The 22,123-nt window shown below is 42.9% G+C and overlaps 1 protein-coding gene across 2 annotated transcripts; it reads left to right on the forward strand.

Moving 5' to 3' along the window:
• mical1 (microtubule associated monooxygenase, calponin and LIM domain containing 1) lies at window positions 1-21,479 on the forward strand. Of its 2 annotated transcripts, none has more exons than XM_030423527.1 (25): window positions 1-159; window positions 741-822; window positions 3,105-3,421; window positions 4,088-4,295; window positions 4,859-4,966; window positions 5,120-5,215; window positions 5,405-5,560; window positions 6,348-6,448; window positions 6,706-6,963; window positions 8,423-8,538; window positions 9,443-9,569; window positions 9,767-9,842; window positions 10,086-10,233; window positions 10,436-10,626; window positions 12,836-12,942; window positions 13,210-13,269; window positions 13,382-13,631; window positions 15,081-15,148; window positions 15,436-16,258; window positions 16,381-16,499; window positions 16,575-16,688; window positions 17,262-17,355; window positions 18,301-18,394; window positions 18,683-18,756; window positions 20,128-21,479. In XM_030423527.1, exons 3-25 carry the CDS (start codon window positions 3,164-3,166, stop codon window positions 20,319-20,321), a joined length of 3,840 nt encoding a protein of 1,279 aa, XP_030279387.1. In that variant the 5' UTR covers window positions 1-159; window positions 741-822; window positions 3,105-3,163; the 3' UTR covers window positions 20,322-21,479. The 2 variants fall into 2 exon arrangements, with proteins under 2 accessions (XP_030279387.1, XP_030279388.1); XM_030423528.1 differs by having other exon boundaries at window positions 2-159; window positions 15,439-16,258.
• Window positions 21,480-22,123: the final 644 nt, after the last annotated feature.

Below are 22,123 nucleotides of genomic sequence, written 5' to 3' on the forward strand. Positions count from 1 at the left end.
CTCGCGCTCAGTCTGTTGCTGCACCACCAGAATGTCCCGGAAGAGACTCGGCGCGTGCAGTGTGTGCAGGTGAGCCTTGTACCTGTTCACAAAGCAACAAACAGAGACAACATGGGGACGACAGCCGGGACGACCGCTCCTAACACGACTACAGAGCTGGTAATTAAACTTTACGTCACAACTCTGCTCAGACTCGAGTTGTAGGACAGATTTTTAGATATCATGAGTTCAGCTGACTTTGTTTATATCGCGCCTAGAGACTTCTTTGAGAGTGAGTTTTAAAAGTTGGTCGGTGGGTTTTTTCCCCTCGCTCGAGTGATGCGCAGTGCTCATGTTATTCAGACCGGTGTTGAAAACATGAATGAATGAACATGTTGGAGTCCTGTAGCTCTGTAACAAAAAACACCAAATTCTCTGTACTGAGGATTTGAATGCTCTTTTTTAAATCTGGCTGCGAGCTCTCAACATGTTGTGACTGCATCCTGCTCTGGCACAGATCAGTGGCACACCTTCCTCTTTATGCATCAGCTTCCTATCATTGTGAAGCTCTTAACATTCGAAAAGGGTAATGTTTGAGTGCGACACAAACAGTGGATGTCTGTTGGGAGTCAGATAAGTTCAGATAAAAAAAATGTCTTCTCTGTTTCCTTTCTTTTTTCTCTACCGCTCATCCCTCTATCCCTCTCTCATTTGCACTCTGTTTGTCTCTCTCTCTCTGTGTCTATCTGAAAACATGCCAGGCTGGAGATCTGTGTTTGATCCAACATCCTGATACACGCTGCGTTCGCCAGACACGCTGCCAGAGCTTACACATGCAATAAGGTGGGTCAATCCAATCAATTCAAATCCACGGGCTCAGAGGAAAAGCAGGTCAATTCACCTTTAAATCCTTATTGCCTCTGTCTGATCTTGTCCACGATATTCCTGCTAAAACTCGCCTCTTCCTTAGAAATTGCTTAACACGAGTCATATGATGTTGTGTGTGTGTGTGCCTCTCTGTGTGTGTTTCTTCCCTCTGCCTTTTGCCACAGATGACACTTCACCGAGCATGACCACCTTCAAACTATATATAGAGGTCTGTCACAAATGGTGATCTTCAACAATGAGAAACTAGTTTGTGCTTCTGTGTTTTGCTCGAATGCTGCTGTGCATCTTTTCCTTCAGTCACAGCCCGAAGATGTAGCGCAGGAGTATAAATACAGCGGCCTCCATGGGAATAAGATGAAAGTGTTCAATGATCCTTTGAGTTATTTTTAGTTTTTTTGACAGGTTGTCTTGTGTTCACAGGCCATTTTATTCTTGGTAAACGTCTTTTTTTTCTCCCCTTCTCCAGGAAACAGTTGCTCCATTTACAGCCTTGTTAGGAGACCATAACTGTGATGTAATCTTAATTTATAATTTTTGTGGTAACACCACACTTTGCATGTCAGGAGGTTTATTTGCAAGTGGCGGCACAGCATTTAATGATTAAGGAAACAGAAGATGGAGGTTAAGGATTTGAATCTAATTGTCAAGTTTCTGGATAAGTATCAGTTCCATTTAAACTGGATTATGTTCACGTGAAGCCTTTGTGTTTTGTTAAGTCTCATTTGTGTCTCCAGGGAGGCTTATCAAACACCTCTTAGTGTGTTGTTGTTGTACTAGAGTACACACGCATCAGAGCAAAGCGTTGTCATGCAATAAACAGGAAGACAGAGACTCTTTTTAGCCTCTTGTCATGTTCGTTCAGAAGTCGCTGTGATGTTCATTTCAGTGAATGTCTGCAGACAGTCCTTGGTAAAAATATGTGTTAGGGAGGAATGTTTGTCTTCAGTTTGAAGTGCAGATTCCAGCAGGTTCACACAGGAGCACGGTCATGCACACACTCGTTGCAGTTGTCTGTGACTGTAATTGCAGCCTCTGCATTGAAGGTGTTGTGGGGTTGTCACATCAGCAGGAAGTGATGCATGCTGTTCGTTACAGGAAATGTCAGCCGCAGCCGTTGGATGCTCGAACAGTGTTAAGAAGTGGTCGATGTGTTTACTGTAAGAACAGTGCTTCTTATTCCCTGGAGTGTGCTATTTGCATAAAAGATCAGCTTGTAGAAAATGTCACAAATGCATTGTAACAGATTTTTGATCTTGTAGTATATCAAATAAGGCTGCAGCTAACGATTATTTTCATTGTTGAGTAATCTGCCGAGTAGTTTCCTGGCTAATCGTTTCATCATTTACTCTGTTGGATGTCAAAAATTGTGAAAAATGCTCATCAGAATTGTTCCAAAGTCCAAAGTAGCATCGTCACATTGGTTCTTTTCTCCAACCAAACAGTCAAAAACACAAATATTTTTTGTTTCACGAATGACTGACAAAGAGAAGCAGCAGTTTAAGAAGCTGGAACTAATATGTTTATTTATTTATGAATGTATTTCAGCTTTGGGCTGTTAGATCAAGCCAGACATCTGACGACATCACCTACAGCTCTAGTATTTTCTCTGTTTGGGAATAGTTGGTAAAAAAAAAAGATATTTATTACTTAGTCAAAGGTTGAGACATGTAAGAATTGGACACTTAGTGGACAGCATATCACCACAACTGCTGCAGTCTTATTAATATTTTTTTATTGATTTTAATTACAGTTTCACCAATAGCTTTCCTTGTTTTATTGATATTTTACACAACAGATACTACAGTCCGAACACATTCTGTGTGGTTTAGCCATGTGATTCCATTGAAGTGTCTTATGTACTGAAACTAATGACGAGCACACATCCTGAGGCGCTGTGTGAGAATGACACATCAGCTGTGGGCGGTTGTTCAGTTCAGAGCGGTCGTAAAAAAAGAAAAGATACAAAAACCACATTGAGGAAGTTGGTAATGACTCAGCGGACCAGGTGACAAATAGGTCCTCAACATTCGAACCCCTGGGCTATAATTAGGTGAACATGTAGAGAGGAGACGACCATTAGCACAGAAGGTAGGAGTCTTAAACCTCTGGACCACCTCTATGAATGCGAACAACAAGGACTTTGGAACCCTTTGATCATTTACCGTAAACCTCTCCCTGCAGCACAGTTACTTCCAGGTAGGAAGCTCTAACGCTATGACATAATCTCTTTTTCACAGTTAACCAACAGACCCAGTGAACAAAAGGAGCAGGACGACCATCATCATCATCCTCCACCATGGCGAGCCAGGACTCTGAAAACCCTTCGCACGCCGCATTTGAAGACTTTGTCCAAGCGCAGACCTGTAAAGATGTGAAGCATCATTTCGCTGAGCTCTGCAAGCAGCTGGAACTCAATCCCAAGGATTTCAGGAGCTTTTACGCCAAGTTAAAGGAAAGACTGAACTACTGGAAGGCCAAAGCCCTGTGGACCAAACTGGACAAAAGGGCAGCTCATCCTGATTACCAGCAAGGAAAAGTCTGCGCCAAGAACAAGGTAATTCTCTCTTCTAAAAGCATGTTAAATGTCTTTACTGGATTTATTTTTGGTAGTTTATATTGATTAATCTTTTTATTTCCTTTTATAATTTATAATTTCCTTCCTTTCCCATTTTTATTGTGTAAATGAATTATTGATTTCCTCATAATTACAATGTGCTACATCATTTCCTCACCACAGTTTATGTGCTGTTTTTCAGCCCTTTGTGAATTCTGGGGAAACACTGACACCCATAATTATTTATAATTTATAATTATCAATATTTAATCTAAATATTGTTATGAAATGTCAGCCGGTCTCTACTGAAATATAATATCAGTTGTAGTTTTTAGCTGAAACCATATTATACATACAATATGTAAGAATGGACTATGGATCAATCTTTGTCTATCGATCTGTTCTCATCAATCATGCAGAGTTTTCCTGCTCATCAGATTTACTCCATCTTTCATGGCTGGTTAAATAACGGAGGGTGTTTCATCATTTGTTTTACCGCTACACAACACACGACGCAAATAAAACCTGATCCGTCACATTGCTCCGATTTTAATCTTGAGCTGAGGGTGCAGGGTGCGAAAACATTTAGTTTAACCTGATTCATTCTTTGATTATCATATCATCCACGCTGGCTGTTTATCTGACTTCCTCCTTTTCTCTCCTCAGTGCCTCGTGTTGGGTGCTGGGCCGTGTGGGCTGAGAACTGCCATCGAGCTGGCCCTGCTGGGGGCTCAGGTGGTGGTGCTGGAGAAGAGAGAGTCTTTCTCCAGGAACAATGTTCTCCACCTGTGGCCCTTCACCATTTGTGACCTCCGTGTGCTCGGAGCCAAGAAGTTCTACGGCAAATTCTGCTGCGGGTCTCTGGATCACATCAGTGAGTCTAACGCCTGGTTTCAAATTGACCTGTGCTGTGAACCAGATCTGGTGTTGTGGTGAAATGTTCACATTAGTGCTGAAATGATGAGCTGAGTAATAAGCTCAGTAATGAACAGATAATAAATCTACAACGTTATTTTGTAATGATATAATTTATGCTCTTGGTGTCTGATAAGTGTCTGTGAAATAAAGCTTTTAGGGCCTTTATTTCATCTGAGACTCCCCAGACTTTTAGTTTTATGATGGAGGCTCATGTTTTAAGCAACAAACACATCCTTCAAAAAGTTACTTCACTTTGGAAGCTACCAGAGCATTTTATAACTGATCAATACCTCAATTATGAACCAAAATATGAGAGCTGCTGCTTTTCTCTGTTCGCTGACTGCTGAAGAAATCCCATCACGCTCTGTTATGTTGAGATTAATCAATAATGATTACTAATCATCATTAGATGCAGTCCTAGCTCCCTTTCACTTGTGTGTTTAACATTCACTGACTATATTTAGTATCTTTGTTATCTCACTCACATGTTCACAGTAGAATATTTACGTGTGTTTTCAGGCATCCGTCAGCTGCAGTTGATTCTGTTAAAAGTGTCGCTCCTCCTCGGGGTGGAGGTGCACACCGGAGTGGAGTTTCAGGGCTTGATCGAGCCCTCAGGAGAAAACGGTATTTACATCTCACGACCAGCGATCGCTTTCGACTAGTTTTGCTCAGTGTATTATCATCAGTTGTTGTTTTTTTTTTATCAACCAGCAATATTCATAAAAGAGTATATGTAAAGCAGAAACGTTATATGAAAGTGTGATGTGTTTCTGACAGGTTGGATGGCCAAACTGAACCCTGGGTCTCATCCTGCTGCGTCCTTTCAGTTTGACGTGTTCATCTCTGCTGGAGGAGGCAGGTTCGTCCCTGATGGTGAGACAAACACACGTGTACTCTTGAATCATTTCTGTTTCCAGTGTTGCAAGGGGCCACAGTCACAGAAATGTTGCGAAGCCCGTCTGTTAACACATCAAACACAAGCTTCCTCCAGCTGCTGGATTCAATAAGTGAGCTTTCATCAGCCCAGTTTCCTTTCTTTTTATTTCCTTCCCAAACCATCAGGGTTTAAGCACAAGGAGCTGAGAGGAAAGCTGGCCATCGGCATCACAACCAACTTCGTCAACAGAAACACGGCTGCTGAGGCCCAAGTAGCGGAGATCAGCGGCGTGGCACGCATCTACAACCAGAAGTTCTTCCAAGACTTGCTCACTGAGACGGGTAGGGAGCCATGTGACTTCTATGATCAAGTTCAGGTGGACGGAGGACGTCTTTATTTACACTGAAACAGCTGTCTGTTCTATTTCAGTCAGCTGTTTGCAAGCTGAAGCAAAAAAAGAGGAAATCAGTCGCCTCAGCTTAATTTATTTTGCACCACAGCTTGCACTCGGTGAGAACATGAAGAATGAAGTAGAGCCACTGAACCGGAACATTTCTAATAGAACACGAGCGCGTTTATTTTCATTTTATTGTTCTCCTGTTGTGCCGAGCCGAACATAGCCCTGAAGGCATGAAATGAGTGTTCACACCGACTGTCAGGTCGGGTTCAGCGTGAAGTGTGAAAAGAGCAGGAGGGCTGTTAATCTTTGTTCCAATCATCAGTTAATTTCCTGTGACAGCGTTAACTCTGATGAAATCCAACCTTCTACTGTGCCCTCCTCTGCACGCACTGCACCTTGGGATTTGAACAAACCTAACAGGCATCATGTTTTACCTTTTATAACCATGATGACAGCCAGTTGAATGACTTTTTATTTCTCTCTGACCTCCTTGTGTCTCTGCTCGCCAACCTTCCAGTAAAACCATCAGAAAAAGCACAAGTACAAGCTAATTATATACAAATATATCACTCTCAAATAAGAAAAAAATCTGTGTGTTTGTCTTCCTGATTCTGGTCTCTCTCTCTCTCTCTCTCTCTCTCTCTCTCTCTCTCGCTCTCGCTCTCGCTCTTTTTCTCTCTCTTTCTCTACCTATGGCCACCATACTCTCTCTCTATTTTCTATTCCAGGTATTGATTTGGAGAATATTGTCTACTACAAAGACGAAACCCACTACTTTGTCATGACTGCCAAGAAGAAGAGCTTGCTGAAGAAGGGGGTCATTAAACAGGTGAGAACAACACATCCATTACCAGGAAAAAGTGTGATTCTTATTGGCATCGGCTTCACAGCCGGCCAGTAAAGAGGAAGAAACAAACCAGATGGATGACACGGCGCTGCAGGTACTCCTGAATGGATCAGCTGTCAATCATCTCTTCATTCTCTGCAGCCTGAACCGTTAGCTAAACCATGTATAAGACTTGTCACTCAAAATCAGAAAAGGTTGCCATGACTCATCAAATCGCACCCCTCGCTCTGTCTCTGCAGGACTACAGCGATGCAGAGGAGCTGCTGGCTCCTGCAAACGTGGATCACGAGGCTTTGTGCCACTATGCCCACGATGCTGCGTACTTCTCCACAGGTGGCAAACTGCCTGACCTTGAGTTTGAAAAGAACCATGCCGGCAAGGCTGACGTGGCCATGTTCGACTTCACCTGCATGCACCGTGCTGAGAATGCCTCTCTGGTCAGGGAGAGGAAGGGGAAGAAGTTGTTGATGGGTCTTGTTGGAGATTGCCTGGTGGAGGTAGGCGGTAACATTTAAAGGAATCTGGGGCAAATTTCTCGTAGTTCACAATTTTAGCTACACTTGCAGGGATAGTGATGTTGGTCAGTCGGTCCTCCACTGTGATCAGAATATGGATTTTTACATTTATGGTCCCCAGAAGATGAAACCCTCTGGGGTACCACCAGGAGGTCAAAATGTCCACCTATCCAGTGGAATCTCTCAACAGCTACAAGTTAGATTTGCAGAACGTTTTGTTAAAAATTCATGGTTGACAGGTGATGTAAGAAATTATGTTATCCACCTATTTTGCTTGCTCCACCAAGAGGTTACAGAATAAGCTCAGTCAAAAATAAAAAATCAGTCTGAAAGTCGGGTGAAGTTTTGTCATCCAAAAAACATTTCTGGAGCTTCACAGCAAGATTGCATTGCAGGATTCTCCTCAACAACTCAAGTAAATGAGGACTTGTTTTAAAACAAAAAAGCATAAACTGTATCCATACACTTCGTCCAGCATTGTTAAAGTCTCCAGAAGCCCTGAGATGCCAAATTGGTTTGATTAGACGCTGTAGCTGCTAAGTTGAAGCATTCAGTAAACACCCATCTGAAGTTGGTTCACAAACGCTGGAGGATGTAAATAACGTTTATTCAGTCACAGAAAGCGAATGACTCAAGTGGCACTCTCAGATGAACTTAGCCTTAACTTCATGGCGGAGCTACAAAAGTCGGTGGATCTCATAGTTTATTACATCATCTGGCAACCATATGTGTTCCTGGAATTAGATAATGAGACATTTGACTGCATAAGTAGAAAATTCGACCTGCTTGTGACGCAACAAGAAAAGTCAAGGATTCATCATTTAACATGTTTTGTTTAGCGTGAAATGTCTTTTCAATTTATTGACAGGTTGCCATGAAGTTTGGTGCAGACCAATTATCAAATATGTGCAAGACTCAAAACATTCCCGTCACCCTGAGCTGCACTTTAAGTGCTAATTAGCAAATATTGGCATGCTAATTTGTCAAACTAAGAGGATTAAATAAGATTAAGATGGTAAACATTATTCGTGGTTAACATCAGCGTGTTAGCATTACCATTGTGAACATGTGAGCATGCTAACATTAGAGTCTCACAGAACTGCTAGCATGGCGGTAGATGCATATTAGCAATGTCATGAACATGTGTGCATTCTGCTGTTAGCATTTAATCTAATGCACCACTGTGTCCCTCACATGGCTGCAAGTGTGACTGTGGACTGTTAGCCTTGTTTAAATAAAGATCATGACTGATAAGCTCTGAGGTGGAGTTTGAAAACTGGGCAGCTGTTTCAGCTGTTTTTTTTTTTTCTCTCTCCTCCCACAAGTTTTATTAATTGCTTCTTGATGTGACTGAAATGTGAATTATTTCTGCTCTACTTATCAGTATTCGTGAGATTAACTAAACGTGCTACAATGGATTTTCATGCTCTGTTCTCTGCAGCCCTTCTGGCCTCTGGGTACAGGTATCGCCCGTGGGTTTCTAGCTTCCTTCGACACAGCGTGGATGGTGAGGAGCTGGGGCATGGGGGTCCCTCATCTCAAGGTCCTCGCTGAGCGGTGAGACGGCTTCATACGACTGCGAAGCAGCACACAACATAGACACTCGCATTTCATATTTTCATTATGAGTAACACACAGGAGCTTGTGATGCAAGTACTTCCTGTTTCTTCAATTCCTGCCGATTTCTCACAGCGAGGCTGCATCCAAATGTCCAGACTTCCCCGCTCTCGAATGTGGGCGCTTTGTGGGCGATTCAATGTGATAAAAGTGAACACGTCACACTACGTATGAAAGAAGTCCACACAGGCTCAGCCAGCAAGTCCAGAGGGTGGACATTTGGATTCAGACTCCTATTTCACAGAACCCACATGGAAAACAGCAAGCTATACCACAGTATTAGTACGTTATTTTGTGTGAGGAAAACTAAAATAAGGATTTAAAAGGTTTAGAAAATACAGTAAAAATATAGCAGCAGAATTCGTCAGTATGCCTGTGGATCTCTTCATCAGGAACATCTCCCATCCTGAGATAATTAGTATGGATAGTTGCTTTGATTGCGTGGATGTTTTCAGCGTGACTTCTTAATGTGATGAGAATAAAAGAATGTGTTTGACAGAAGTCGTGGTTCACCCATAAAATGTGCCACTTGTGACTTTTGAGACAAGACGTGAATAAAAAGTCTTCTGTTGTCGAAAGCCAGATAAGAATACAGACCAAAGTGTTGAGAGCCTCTCTGGTGTTCTTTTTTAACCCCATTCACAAAAGTCTTTTGGCACAAAGTTGTAAATATCAATCATCATCAATCGAACGTAATATCTGGCAATGATGCTGTTCATGAAGTGAAAACTGTGCATCATAACACTCTTTCATTATAACGTGTCAGTTTCCTTTTTCACATCACCAAAACTGATCATGTTGGAGCTCTAAATGACTCCATTTTCCTTTCTGCACAAATGTACAGAGAAAGTGCCTACCAGGTCCTGTCCCAGACCACGCCAGAAAACACCAGCAAAAACTACGCCAGTTACAGCATCAACCCCAAATCACGGTACACGAGAGTGAACCTGTCCTCCATCCTCAGCCACCAGGTCAGGACTTTTATCCTTTATTTACACAACACAGATTTGAAGATTATGAGGTCATTGTGATCCTCATGGGGGTTAGTCGGAGATTACAGTCGAGTACATAGTGTTGATTCCATGATATGATGATATATTTGTATGACTTACAAATCCACCTTTAAATTTATTGACTACCTATTGCATCTTCCTGCCGTTTGTTTTAGGTGCAGCACCTTTATGATGTCGATAAATCCCATCCATCCAGCAAGAAACAGAACAAGTCGTCTTGCATGCGTCAAGGTCGGCTATTCTTCATTGTGCAGCCGGTCTGGCTCCCTCAATGGCTATTCTTTCACTTTATATCCAGCTGTGTCGGGTTACGCAGGAAGCACCTTGTGGCTCTGTGGTAATAACACCACATGGAAATATGTATTCGCCCACGTTATTTACATATGAAAGACGGACATTTTTTTGGTGACTGTAAAACCACAATACAGGTTTGTGGATCGTTGTCTGATGCACTGTCTGTGTTTGTCCGCTCAGATTCAGGCGGCGGTTTTGAGGAGTTGTTGAAATGGTGCCAGAAACACACGACGGGTTACAAGAATGTGAATGTGAAAGATCTGACCCAATCCTGGAGGTCGGGTCTGGCTCTGTGTGCTCTGATCCACCACTTCAGACCCCAGCTCATGTGAGTCCTGGCATTAGCTTGGTTTCCATCCGACAACACCGCTAATGAGATGCTATGCGATGATGTGTAAAAATGTGTCGTGGTTTAATTGTGTGACCCAGTTGTTTGAGTGGAATTTGCATCATGTATTTATATAAAAAACGCGATTTACCTCCATAATGAACACTGCAAAGTAATCCCAGCTTTCCTGATTCCCCCACAGTGACATGTCGTCCCTGGATGAATCCAGCGCTGTTCACAACAACCAGCTGGCTTTTAGCATCTTGGAGAAGGAGCTGGGCATCCCACCTGTCATGTCGGCCAGTGACTTAGCCAATACCGGTCAGATAGACAAGCTGTCCATGGTCCTCTACCTCACACAGATCCAAAAGGCCTTCACTGTGCCAGCGAAAGGTAAAAATCCAAAGAAATGTGACACGACTGTGGCTCAAAGGGTAGAGCGAGCGGTCCACTAATTGGAAGGTCGGTGGTTCAGTCCCCGATCCCCCGACTACATGTCACAGTCGCCTTGGAATAAGATACTGAGCCCCAAATTGCTCCCGATGAGCAGGTTAGCAGTGTGTATGAATGTGTGTGTGTGTTAGTGGGTGAATATGACAAGTGTTTGAGTGGTCAGTAGACTGGAAAAGCTTTATGTAAATGCAAGTCCATTTACCACAGTTGAGCTTTTCATTAAGGCCAGACGCCGCTGACGAAAACACAACATTTTCATGCATGTCGTGAAAAAGATCTCTTCTTACAGACTAGTGGAAAGAAGAAAACATCTAGAATACAATTTTAGGTGTTTTTTTAAATTTATTTTTTCAGATTTCTGTTCAGGAAATGTCTGCAAATTAGTGCATATTTAAATGATGATAAAATGATGGTCTTAATGTGAGTAATCAGCTAAAGAATATTCATATGATACTAATAACGAATCCACTTCTTCGTCACCAGATTTTTACATTTATCAATGATGGCATGATATGAGTAAGTTGATTCCCTAAAAAAAAAAAAAAACATGGCAAAACATATGGCATTTTTATGGCTGTCAACATTACTTTAAAAGATATATATTCAAAATTCCTTCATATATCAAATAAAATATTTACTTTTTGTATCAAATATGTCAACAACCTTGAACCTGGCTTCATCCAGTGTTCATAGACGGAGCAGGGAGCTGTTAGTATTTTCTCATACTTTGAGCCAGAAATCTCCATGTCAGTAACGCTTACATAACATCACTCACGCCAAACTTTCCAGTTGTATTTCTACCTTTTATTTTGAAGGTTTGTACAGAGAGAATTGTTCAGGATCTTTCATACGCTGATTTTTACAGTTGTTTTATCCTTTTTTTTATGGTTGTTGATAACATTTTTTTTTATTCATGCTAGTGATAAAAACAGATATTCAAAATTCCTTTTGTAAAAACCTTTGGATCTCATACATCAATAAACTAAACAACATGTTTGATGCTGGCTTTATCCAGCTTTCAGATTTCTGTTACGGACATTTAAAAAAAATTGCAAATATTTCATTATATAATGCATCATTTGCATATTTAAATTTGTAAAACTTGTCTACAATAAAAATAACCATCTTAAAGTTAGAAGAAAGCAACTGGAGCAGTTTCATGGTGAAACAATAAGTAGTGTCTTGCCTTAATTATGTCATTTAAGCGCTGTTGAGGATGTGATATACTTGTGAAGATATCTAACGGTGACAGCAGCAACAATCTTACATAACCCAGTTGCTTAGACACAGCATTAGCATCACCTTAAAAGGGTCAGGTGTCCTCCCACTGAAATGTGTTTGGTGTTGAGAAGTGATCAAAATCGCTGCTGTCTCTTTAAGAGCTTGTTACCCAGAATTCATTTGGCTTAAGTGGCTAGTGCTGTGTTCAGAGCCAGCCTCTACTGGTTGTGCTGCTCCCCTGCACTAAGCCAGCCCAGCGGAGCAGCAGACAGAGCAAACAGTCACGGTGTGGACCTGGCTTATCGGGGGGGGTCTGATGGGACTAGCGTCTCTTGAAGGGGATCTACTATTCCTGCACCGAAGGAGGATTTTCCCCCGACTGCTCGGAGCAGAGGTATTTTTGACAGTCTCTGTGGCATGAGGAGTTTGTGCAGCGTAAATGTGAGCCCCAGCGTATGTAGGCAGTGAATGAGCAGAAGTGGGTGTGATATACGCTCTCAGTGTCTGCGATGCTGTGCTGCTCTGCTTGGGATCCGCTGACTGATGTACAGGCAGCAGGGAGCTGTCAGTCTCCGGTAACCTCATCTGGATGATGAAGGAGTGGGAGTGGTAGTCAGAGCTGCAGCTGGAGACTTTTCATGTGGATTGACAAGTTAAATTCAGCTGCTGCTGCTGCTGTGACGTTATAGAAAATACAAGTCAGAGGGATTATTTAAATTTCTGACAGATTGTGCCACATAAAAAGGATGGTACCTTGAAGATGTTTTAAAAAAAGGGCACAGTCAGAATATTTTAAGCTGCTGTATGCAAAGCTGCAAGTAGGCCAGCGTCAACGTTCAGGTGTTTTCAGGTTTGCAGCTCAGTGTAACAGTAAGATAAAGTGAATTCGGTGCGTGTCCCTCTCTGACATTTTTCTTTCTGCCCACAGAGCCCGCTGCCTTCCTGCCGTCGTCCAAGCCTCTGACGCTCTCTCAGACACAGGCAGCTGTCTTTTTCCTGAACAAGCTGAAGCACAACTCTCTGCAAAGACGCAAGGTACGCCCACTGTGACTGGTTCAGTGTTTACACAGCACCGAGAAATGTTTGATAAAGATATTTTCAAACACACCGGCTCGCTGGCTGGAGTTCACGTCCGGGCCTTCGGTCTGTGTTCTTGTGACTCATCTCGACTATGTCTGTTACTTCAAGGAGAGTGTTTTTCCTCGTTATTCATAAAAAAAAAATGGTTTGAATGTTCTCAGTATCAACAGCATAATCAGGTCATATGATGGTTTGAAGTATTTTTTTCTCTTTCCTCTGCAGGAGAAGCTGGCATCTGAGAAACGAACAAGAGAGACAAAGAGGATGGGAGATGAGGACAGTGTGAGTTGTGTTCAGCTAATCAGATTCTACTCTGGAAGCTTTCTGCAATAATTCGTCTCTTCATGTTTTTCGCTCACTGAATTTAACTCTATCGTCCGACCTTTTCTCTCAGACGGTGGTGTCTCCTGTGTCCCCTGAGCTCAGCCCCACTCCTGCTCCTGCTCCTGCTCCTGAGCCTGAGCCCGAAGCTGCCACCGTTGTCCCGATGACCAACAGTGAGGAGTGTTACTTCTGTGGTCAGAGGGTCTACGTGCTGGAGCGCATCAGTGCTGAGGGCAAGTTCTTCCATCGGAGCTGCTTCACCTGCCATCAGTGCAGCATCACGCTCAGACTGGGAGGATACACCTTTGATCCGACTACAGGTGAGGTCTTTGGCCAAATCCCAAGATACCTCTTGGCCTGCCCACTTAGCTCTACTTCTACAGTTTGCACGTCCACATCGAGGGGTTGGGCGTCCAGATTCTTGTTGGGATAGAGACTAGGGTGAAGTTTTAGGTCTTTGTAGCCCTCCAGCTGGAGGTTTTTCTCAGGCAGCATTAACTAGCTAGCTGTCCAGCATTTGATTGTTTGATTGTTTTTCTGATTTGTGCATTACAGTTGTGCATGTTGCTGTATTTCAATGTTGCCTCCCCCTCTTCTGATGGCCTTTGACACCTTACATTTAACGGTAGTCCACTAGCAGAGTTGCTGCACTCGACACCGCGCCTTTAATATCAGAACAGACTGGCAGAGTAGGAATACGGGTTGCTAATGTTAGCCTTTAAAAGCACCGCTTGTGCTCTCCTTTTTAGTTGATGACTTGATTGATGGCATGAATTTGTGAGCGAATGGTGAGCGTCCCTGCTGGCTAATGACACTGTGTATAAGACCAGGATTACCAGAGTTATCTAAGAGAAACCACCACAGCTGGAGGGTCTTGAGGGGTTGTCCCATTTCCAGAGGGGGAGATTTCAAATACTAACCCTGGTAACTCTAAGCCGAGGAGCACAAGGGAAGCCTTAAAGTGGTGATATGTAAGAATTCTAAATGAGAACTTTCAGAAAAAACAAAATAGCAGTTTTGACATTATGATGTTTGTGTATTGTGCTCTAAGGTAGCATGCTAACCAGCTAGCTCCTGATCGTTCTGCTCCAAAGTGCCTGTGATAGTGTTGTGAACACTAACACCTCCTGGGCCTCAGAGCCTCCAGTCTGAACTGCTAGCTGCATGGCTAACAGAGCTAACTTGTAAACACAGCCACAGTTAGCAGCTGTAAGTGGTTACACTTGTGATATGCTGCCCCGTATTGATTTGGAGTATGACTTGACATGTGGCTAATTCTTTTAATTCTTTTGCTCCTTTTGATGTTTTAATGTCTGTGCATTCTGTTTGTACTGTAACTAATGTTTCACTCATTTAAAATACTAACTAACTGCTGTAATTGTCAGATTCCCAAAGTCTCTGTCCATGTCTGGTCTTTTGTAATCCTTTTTTTAGCAGCCTCTTGTCTGCTCATCTAGCTGACCCCGATTGAAGCACTTAATTCTGTGTTGTGGTTTCAACAGCTATCACACCTGTGGTATAACATGTTCTCTCACAGCCTCTCCAAGATAAGGTTTTGCTACAATCAGTAAAGCACCATTTATTTATTTATTTGCTGGTCTAATTAATAATTTGCATTGAGACCCCTTTTTAAAGGCGGATCTGTTTAGACTAAAAGCAGATTAATCATTTAAGGGAACAGCAGGGTTTTTCCTCTCGAGCACGTCAGCGTTCACTCGCTTCTGACTTTTCATCTCCTTTTATTGTGTTTATCTGTGATGTCCCTTCAGGGAGGTTTTACTGTGAGCTGCACTCTGAAGATCTGGAGCTGGCAAACGGGGCTGAACCATCTTGTAAGGTGGGTCACTGAACAGAACAGATGTAAACCATTCTGCTGCTTTACTCCAGACTCCAGACTCCATCCTTGTGTTCATAATGCTCCAGTTACACAATCTTCTGTTGCATGATATATCATCCTTCTGGTGCCTGGTCAGATGTCGTCAGCCTGCGGGGCTGACTCGCTCGCAGCAGTTAAACACAACTAAGGAAAACATTTGTGTCAAAGCATATGTGCTCTGAGGACCAGAACATAATAAACAGGGATTTCTTTCTTGCATTTTCTTTTTCAATGCCATTTTATTTTAGCAGGATAGTGAAGGAAATCTCAAAGGGACGGATGAGGAGCTCCAGATTTCCAGCGATGAATATGCACCGTCTCCATCAGACGACGAGTATGAGAACACTCTGGACTGTGGTCCCTCTGGTCACACACAGCCACATAAACCTGAGGGACAGGACCACCATATACCTAAATCCAAAGACGAGTCTCTAGAACCAAATCCATCAAAAACGCTCACAGATGCCCCATCGAAAACTGAAGTAGCAGCACCCACTGAGGAGGAGACGGGGGAGTTCAAGGTACCCTTTCCTGTCCCCAAGCCCCGCCTCTCTCGGCAGACAACACCCAGCCCTCAGCCCTCTCCTCCAACAGCAAAGCCTCGCACACTCCACATTCTCAACCCCTCCACTCCAGAAAAACATCCGTCTCCAACCCCCACAAAAGAGATCTCCAAGACGGCACCTGACTCCCGCCCGAAGCAGTCGCTCCGAAAGCTTCAGCTCACCGATGAGGAGAAAACACAGCTGGTAAATCTTCAGAGCCTCAGCGCAGACTCTGATTCAGAGACGCCTGGGGGATCTTCCTCCTGCTCCTCTTCCTCTGCAACTGCAGGAGGTCCAAGCCCTCCTAAACCGGAGGGACTGGATGGGCAAGAAGAGGAGGGCTACTGGAGCGGGAGCACCGCCGGTCACGTCCGGGAGAAGAGGAATCGCCGCTGCTTCAGGAGGAAAGAGATGCCGAGCGGGCAGACCAGAGTACGATCCAAGTTCTCCCCCTGGAATCTCTCGTCCCCGAGGATCAGCAGAGACACCCGGCTCAGCGTCCTCGTCAGTCAGCCAGGGAGAGTGGGTACGTTGAGGACTCATCTCCACTTTGATTTTTGGCGGAGGAAAAAACACCTTTGCTGTGGCGTTTTTGAGACTTTATTCAGTCTGGGTTTAGTTTAACACTGTCTTGCTTTTCTACCACAGAAACAACCTTCAGACACGTTCACAGCGCCTCGGAAGAGGGTGTCGATGGAGATGACGACGATGATGATGACGACGATGATGAGATGTTTGAACAAGATGCTGACTTATTTGATGAGAAAGTAAGGAGCTGATGTTTTCACGTCATGTAACAGCGAGCTGCTACTTAGAATACAGTACTTACACTTCACTTCTAGTTTCAGACATTGCCAACCGACCCTGTTGAGGCCGAGAGGATGGAGTTGATGAAGATGAAAACACTGGAGCGGCGAGCAAAGATGAGCGAATTGCAGCGGCTGCGTAATGCCCAGGTCAGTGTTGCAATTACATTATTCCAGACATTAATACGTCGCGGAATTTGTCCTCGTTTCAGAATATTTGTTGGGTGTTTTAGTTAAATTCCTTAAGATTTCTTTCCTTGTTGATTTGGCGACACCTGTGGTCACTAGTGGTAACAGCAAGTGTGGTTCAATACTACAGATCCCGGCGTTCTTGGGGGCAGAAAACAGTGACTGAGCTGCTACCTTATCAGAAATACTAAAGAACAGTTGCTGTATCTCTTTAGAGTGCAAACAAATCCATTCAAGTTAGACGTCTGTTATCTGCCGTCTTCCATCAGACCATGAAAAACCATCGTCTGATTTCCTGCCGCGCAAGTAGTTTTCCACAGCAGGACACAGGAAAAGTAGTTACCTGCTGATGAGCTGGATGTGTTCAATCTGTCTAAAAGCTCTGAGGCTGCTTATTCCCATCTCTATCCTCCCTGTGACATTTAAAATAATGACTGTCTGGGTTTGTAAACACATTTTTGATGGACTTGGAGCTGTAACAAATACATTATAATGTTGTTTTCTTTTTCTCTTTCACGTTTCTGCGGTTTACAGTCCATCCAGAGGAGGCTGGAGGAGATCGAGGTGGCCTTTAAGGATTTGGAGGGAAAGGGTGTAGAGCTGGAGCAAACCCTGCGAGGAGAGGCTGGTAAGACACACAAACGTTACAGGCAGCCGTCTGGATTATAGTTCCTGGTATACAACTGCGACTGCACCCATACTTAAGGCTTCTTTTTATGAAGTAGATATTCCCCTTATTTGTATAAATAGGAATTGCCTCAATCTGATTTTTGTCCCCTATACAAGCAAAAGATGCTTCTGGTCATAGTGAAAGTGAAGAGAACATTGGAGAGAAAAACATAATTAAGTTGCTGTTGATTTTAGAAAACAAAAATGAAAAAAAAAACTAAAGGGAAAAACAACAGGGGTTTCCATAAATTAAGACCTATAAATATTAAGTACATGTGTGTGTGTATATATATATATATATATATACATGTATATATTTATGAGTTTGTTTTTGTTTTTTTTCACAAGTCAGTGGGATTCACAGGGAACTCATTATCTGTCATCTGATGGCCTTTTAGCTGTGCGGTGTTATATTTCTGCCCCTCCAGTGGAGCCAGCAGATAATGGAGTATGCAAAAACAAGGCTCAATATTCTTCTCGCCGGTTATTGTTTATAGTTCTATTAGTAACTTGAGACACAACAGTGGAGCTGAGAGACACCTGAGCTCAATAAACTGATATCTGTATATGAATGCAGTCCATCTTTAACTCTCCATAAGGACTGTTCACCTGCTTAACTGTCTGCCTGGACCACAAATGGAAACCAGAACACTTCCAATACCAGAATCTTAGCCCTCGCCTACAGATTCTAAATGCATTGCCGTGATCTTTTTATAGAAATTAACAGGGAATGGCCTCCAGAAATCTCACTCACATGGTGCTCCGCGTCACTCGCAGCACATCATGTCTAGTCTTGTTCCACAACACTATGTATAGAATTTCCATACGATCCTGTCTTCCTCTTTTTGTACCTAAACAACGATTATTCATAACCAAACGCTGTTTTGTTTTTTTCCGCTTCCAGGCAGCAGCGGCTCTCCTGACATGATCGAGCAGTGGATCCAACTCGTCCACGAGAAGAACGCGTTGGTCTCTGAGGAGTCGGACCTCATGGTGGCGTAAGTGCACGCCTTCGTTTGATTCGAACAGCGATACAATAAGCCTGTGTAGCCTCACTTGGGAGTACAGCGACGCTTTTATGCAGAGTGGAAGTGACACAGCAGCCAGAAGGTCCATAACAGCAGACCTTAACCTCAAAATACTGTGTTTACCGTTTGTTCCCACTAATCTTCTTTACAATCAGACTCGATTTGTCATATGGTTTATTCAGGCGACCCTGCAGCTACAGCAGTGTGAAGTGTTGACATGACTCAGCTGATGTTTGTTTTGTTTTTTTTTTCTCCCAGGTCGCGACAGCTGGAGCTCGAGGACAAGCAGAGCACGCTGGAGTTGGAGCTCAGGAAATTCATGGAGCTGGATGGTGTGTACTTCAGCGTGCACACATAGGCACACGTATTGTTGACGTCTCATGAACAGGCCTTTTGATTCTGGAGCAGTTGGAGGAGGGAAACCTCATTTAGGAACAAGAAGCAGTTGTGTGAGGGCAGGGCTGCTGAGACAAATACTGCGTGTGTCCACTCCTCATCCCGTCCTGCATACAATCGGTGCATTTGCAAGCTCAGCTGCGGCTAATATGAGACTCAGTAGTCTGAGTTAGAAAAATGAAGTCGATATCTTACAAAGTTAATTTCGTTTTAGTGCCAAATTCCATCTTAGTGACTCCACTGTGCTTCTGTTCTAAGCTGTAGTGGAGAGCTAAAGAGGGTATTTTGTTCTTTAACGACTGGATCCAGCTTGATTTGATTCTGCTGAAGCCTATTATTAATTTTTGCTGAACTCTTTGAGTTTTTCGTTTGAATTTGCTCGATCTCTTTGTGGCCACTATGGACAAGAGGAACAGTAAAGCAGTGATCAGTGCTTTCAAAGAACATATGGATATAAGAGAAATGTTCAAAGACAGACTTGTGTATCTATCCTTTCAAATGAAAGCCTAGTTTAACCTGCAGGGCATTTATTTGCTGCCAGAGAGGAAATAAATTCCTAACAAGTCGAAACAAGCATCTCTGGGAGATTTTCCCAACAGGAATGGCGTTGAAATGTTCAAGAAGCCTTTCTGAAAAAGAAAAGGGGGGGTCAGGAAATGTCCTCAAGTTGAGACCTTTCCCCTCCCTGAGGAGAGGGGGGCATTTAGCCGCTGAATGCTCCACCATGTTCACCATCAAGTCGTTAATTACGCCTGCTGCCCTGTTCAGGCCGAGCAGGTAGTGTACACAAGGATTTAGAGCTTTTGGGCTGAAAATATCTGGCTGCTGTGGCCAAACACAACACTGTGGCACTGTGAGAGCGATAACAGAGAACAGAACTGTATTATTACAGGATGGAAGCTAATAAAAACAATTGATTATCAGTTAATCATTAGTAATATGTGAAATATGTTTATTAGACAACTGATTTGACCACTTTCTTGATCAGTGTTTGATGCTAAATCAAGAGTACGCTGCATTAGGAGTTAAAGGAGAGATAAATTATTCACTAAGTTACGTGACTAATAACACAAAATGATATGATTTTAATTGCGGAGCTCCCGTCTGTCGCTATTCATCAACTGGCCCAACAAAATCCAACCATAATGAGGCTACTAAATGTATTAGAAGAAGATACTTTCCAATGTATTTACACCCATCTCTGATTGACGATTGAAATCACTTCAATTCTTAATGCCGGTTAATGATTAATGATTAACCTCCCCTGTTGCTATAAAAACATGACCACATATTTGTTTGTTTTGCAGACAAGACCTCCGAGCAGCAGGCAGAGGAGGAGCGGGTCCTCCAGCAGCTGATCGAGGTGGTGGACATGAGGGACTCCTTGGTGTTGTTCCTGGAGGAGAAGAGGCTGAAGGAGATGAGCGAGGAGCAGGAGGCCTTCTCCATCAGGGAGGCCAAACGCCACTCGAAGGCGGGAGCTCAGGTTCACTGGGAATAAGGCTTTCACGCACACGTATACTCAGCACGACCCTGTACGAACCGCGCGGTAGATCACGTCGGCTGGATGTGAGACTTGCTGCTTTCAGACCTGGAACCTGAAACTTTTGAGAAGCCAAAGATGAGACCGAATCGTTGAGGAGGGTGACCCACCACAAGCACTCCCTCTTTGTCGAAAACGTAGGATAAAGAGTTTTGGGCTTAAGGGGCCACAGGCTGAGTGAATATAAGTTGCAATCCGCCCCCTAGAGGGAGACATAAGCTTGGAGATCTGAGAGCTGAGCAACTCTCCGGCTAAGCCCTGCCTGACGTGATAGAGGAGGTCACAGCAGCAGATCACATATGAGAGAGGACTTTTTAATGTCTGCTGCAGTATTTAACAACCACCACACAGCAGATTATCGTCATCCAACCTCCGACTTGGTGTCAGAAACATGTGACTGAGTGCAAGAAAAAGCCAAGACTTTATTGGGGAGCCTGCAGTAGCTGGCTCTGGAGCCTTAGCGACGGATCTTAATTGAAAACAGAAATAGATAGCGTTTTTGAAAATACTTCGATGTTCATGTTGATTTTACTTGTGACATCACGAATAAGTGCTTCTGTAATATACATACCATAATTCTATGTTATTTGTATACTGGATAAATCCTAGAAAATACGTCGGTGGAGAAAAAGCAAAGAGGTAGTGAAATATTAGAATTATTAAATTCCGATATTAATGCTGATTATAAACACTTTTCATTTATGAATTTTATGAATTTTTTGTAGCACTTCCTGCTGTTCACCATGTCCTTCCTTCCCTGATAGCATGTTGGATAGTTAATCTCAGGGGTTGGTTGTTCAGTCCTCTAGGATCAGATCTGTGGTGGTGGTGTATTATATGAACACGAGGGATTTAAAGGAGTGAATGAAAGACGGACTTAACAGACCGGTTGTTCATCTATTTATACTAAAAAAAAAAAAAGAAAAAGAAAGAAAATGCCATCCTTTTATCATTTGCAGCTGTTCCTATTCATGCGCTGACAGAATAGCCAAAAATCCAGACAAGAACCAGTTTGTTGGTAGTGAAAAGGAGCCTTATATATCCATTGTTCTGCTGCCATTTTGTGCCACCTGGGCGGCACTTCACAGTATATCAAATAAAGATCATGCACTTTAATGTTTTACGTCTCTTGGTTTTCATGATGCGTTAAGGTCGCTCTGCTTAAGCTAATTCTAGTCCAGTTTTGTCCGGTGTTTTGTTTGAAACTTGGGCATGTTGTCGTAACCAGAACACAAAAGCTGTTGCTGTTCTAACATCTAACCTCTAGAGTGCACACTTGTCCCTCTAGATTGCCAGTAAACTCGGCAGCACACTGATCATATTGCTGACAGTATGACTTGGAAAAATATTCAGATCCTTTATTTGAAAATAAGAACAAGCTGTACAACGGGGTGAACATACAGACATGCACTCAAATTGTTGTTTAAGAACATTTTGCTGACGATCCTTTTGGTACTTTTACTTCACAAGTATGTAAAAAAAAAGGTAAAATATATTATATTGGCTTTTCACCTGCTGAGGAGTTAAATCAAACATTGAAACAAATAATTACTTTTTGTTTTGCATGTGCTGTGGCTAGTAGAAGTGAAGGTCATTTGAACTGTTTCACTCACTTTTTGGTAGTTTAAAGCATATTTAATGAGATGATGGTGGTTTTATTTTATAACTGTTATAGACTAAAAAAGTATTACATTCCCTCTGACATGTGAAACAGGTAGAATAAAAGGGAATTATTCAAGTATAGCAAAAGTACCTCAGCA

This window comes from Sparus aurata, chromosome 7 (genome assembly GCF_900880675.1).
Source record: "Sparus aurata chromosome 7, fSpaAur1.1, whole genome shotgun sequence".
NCBI classification, from domain to species: Eukaryota; Metazoa; Chordata; class Actinopteri; order Spariformes; family Sparidae; genus Sparus; species Sparus aurata.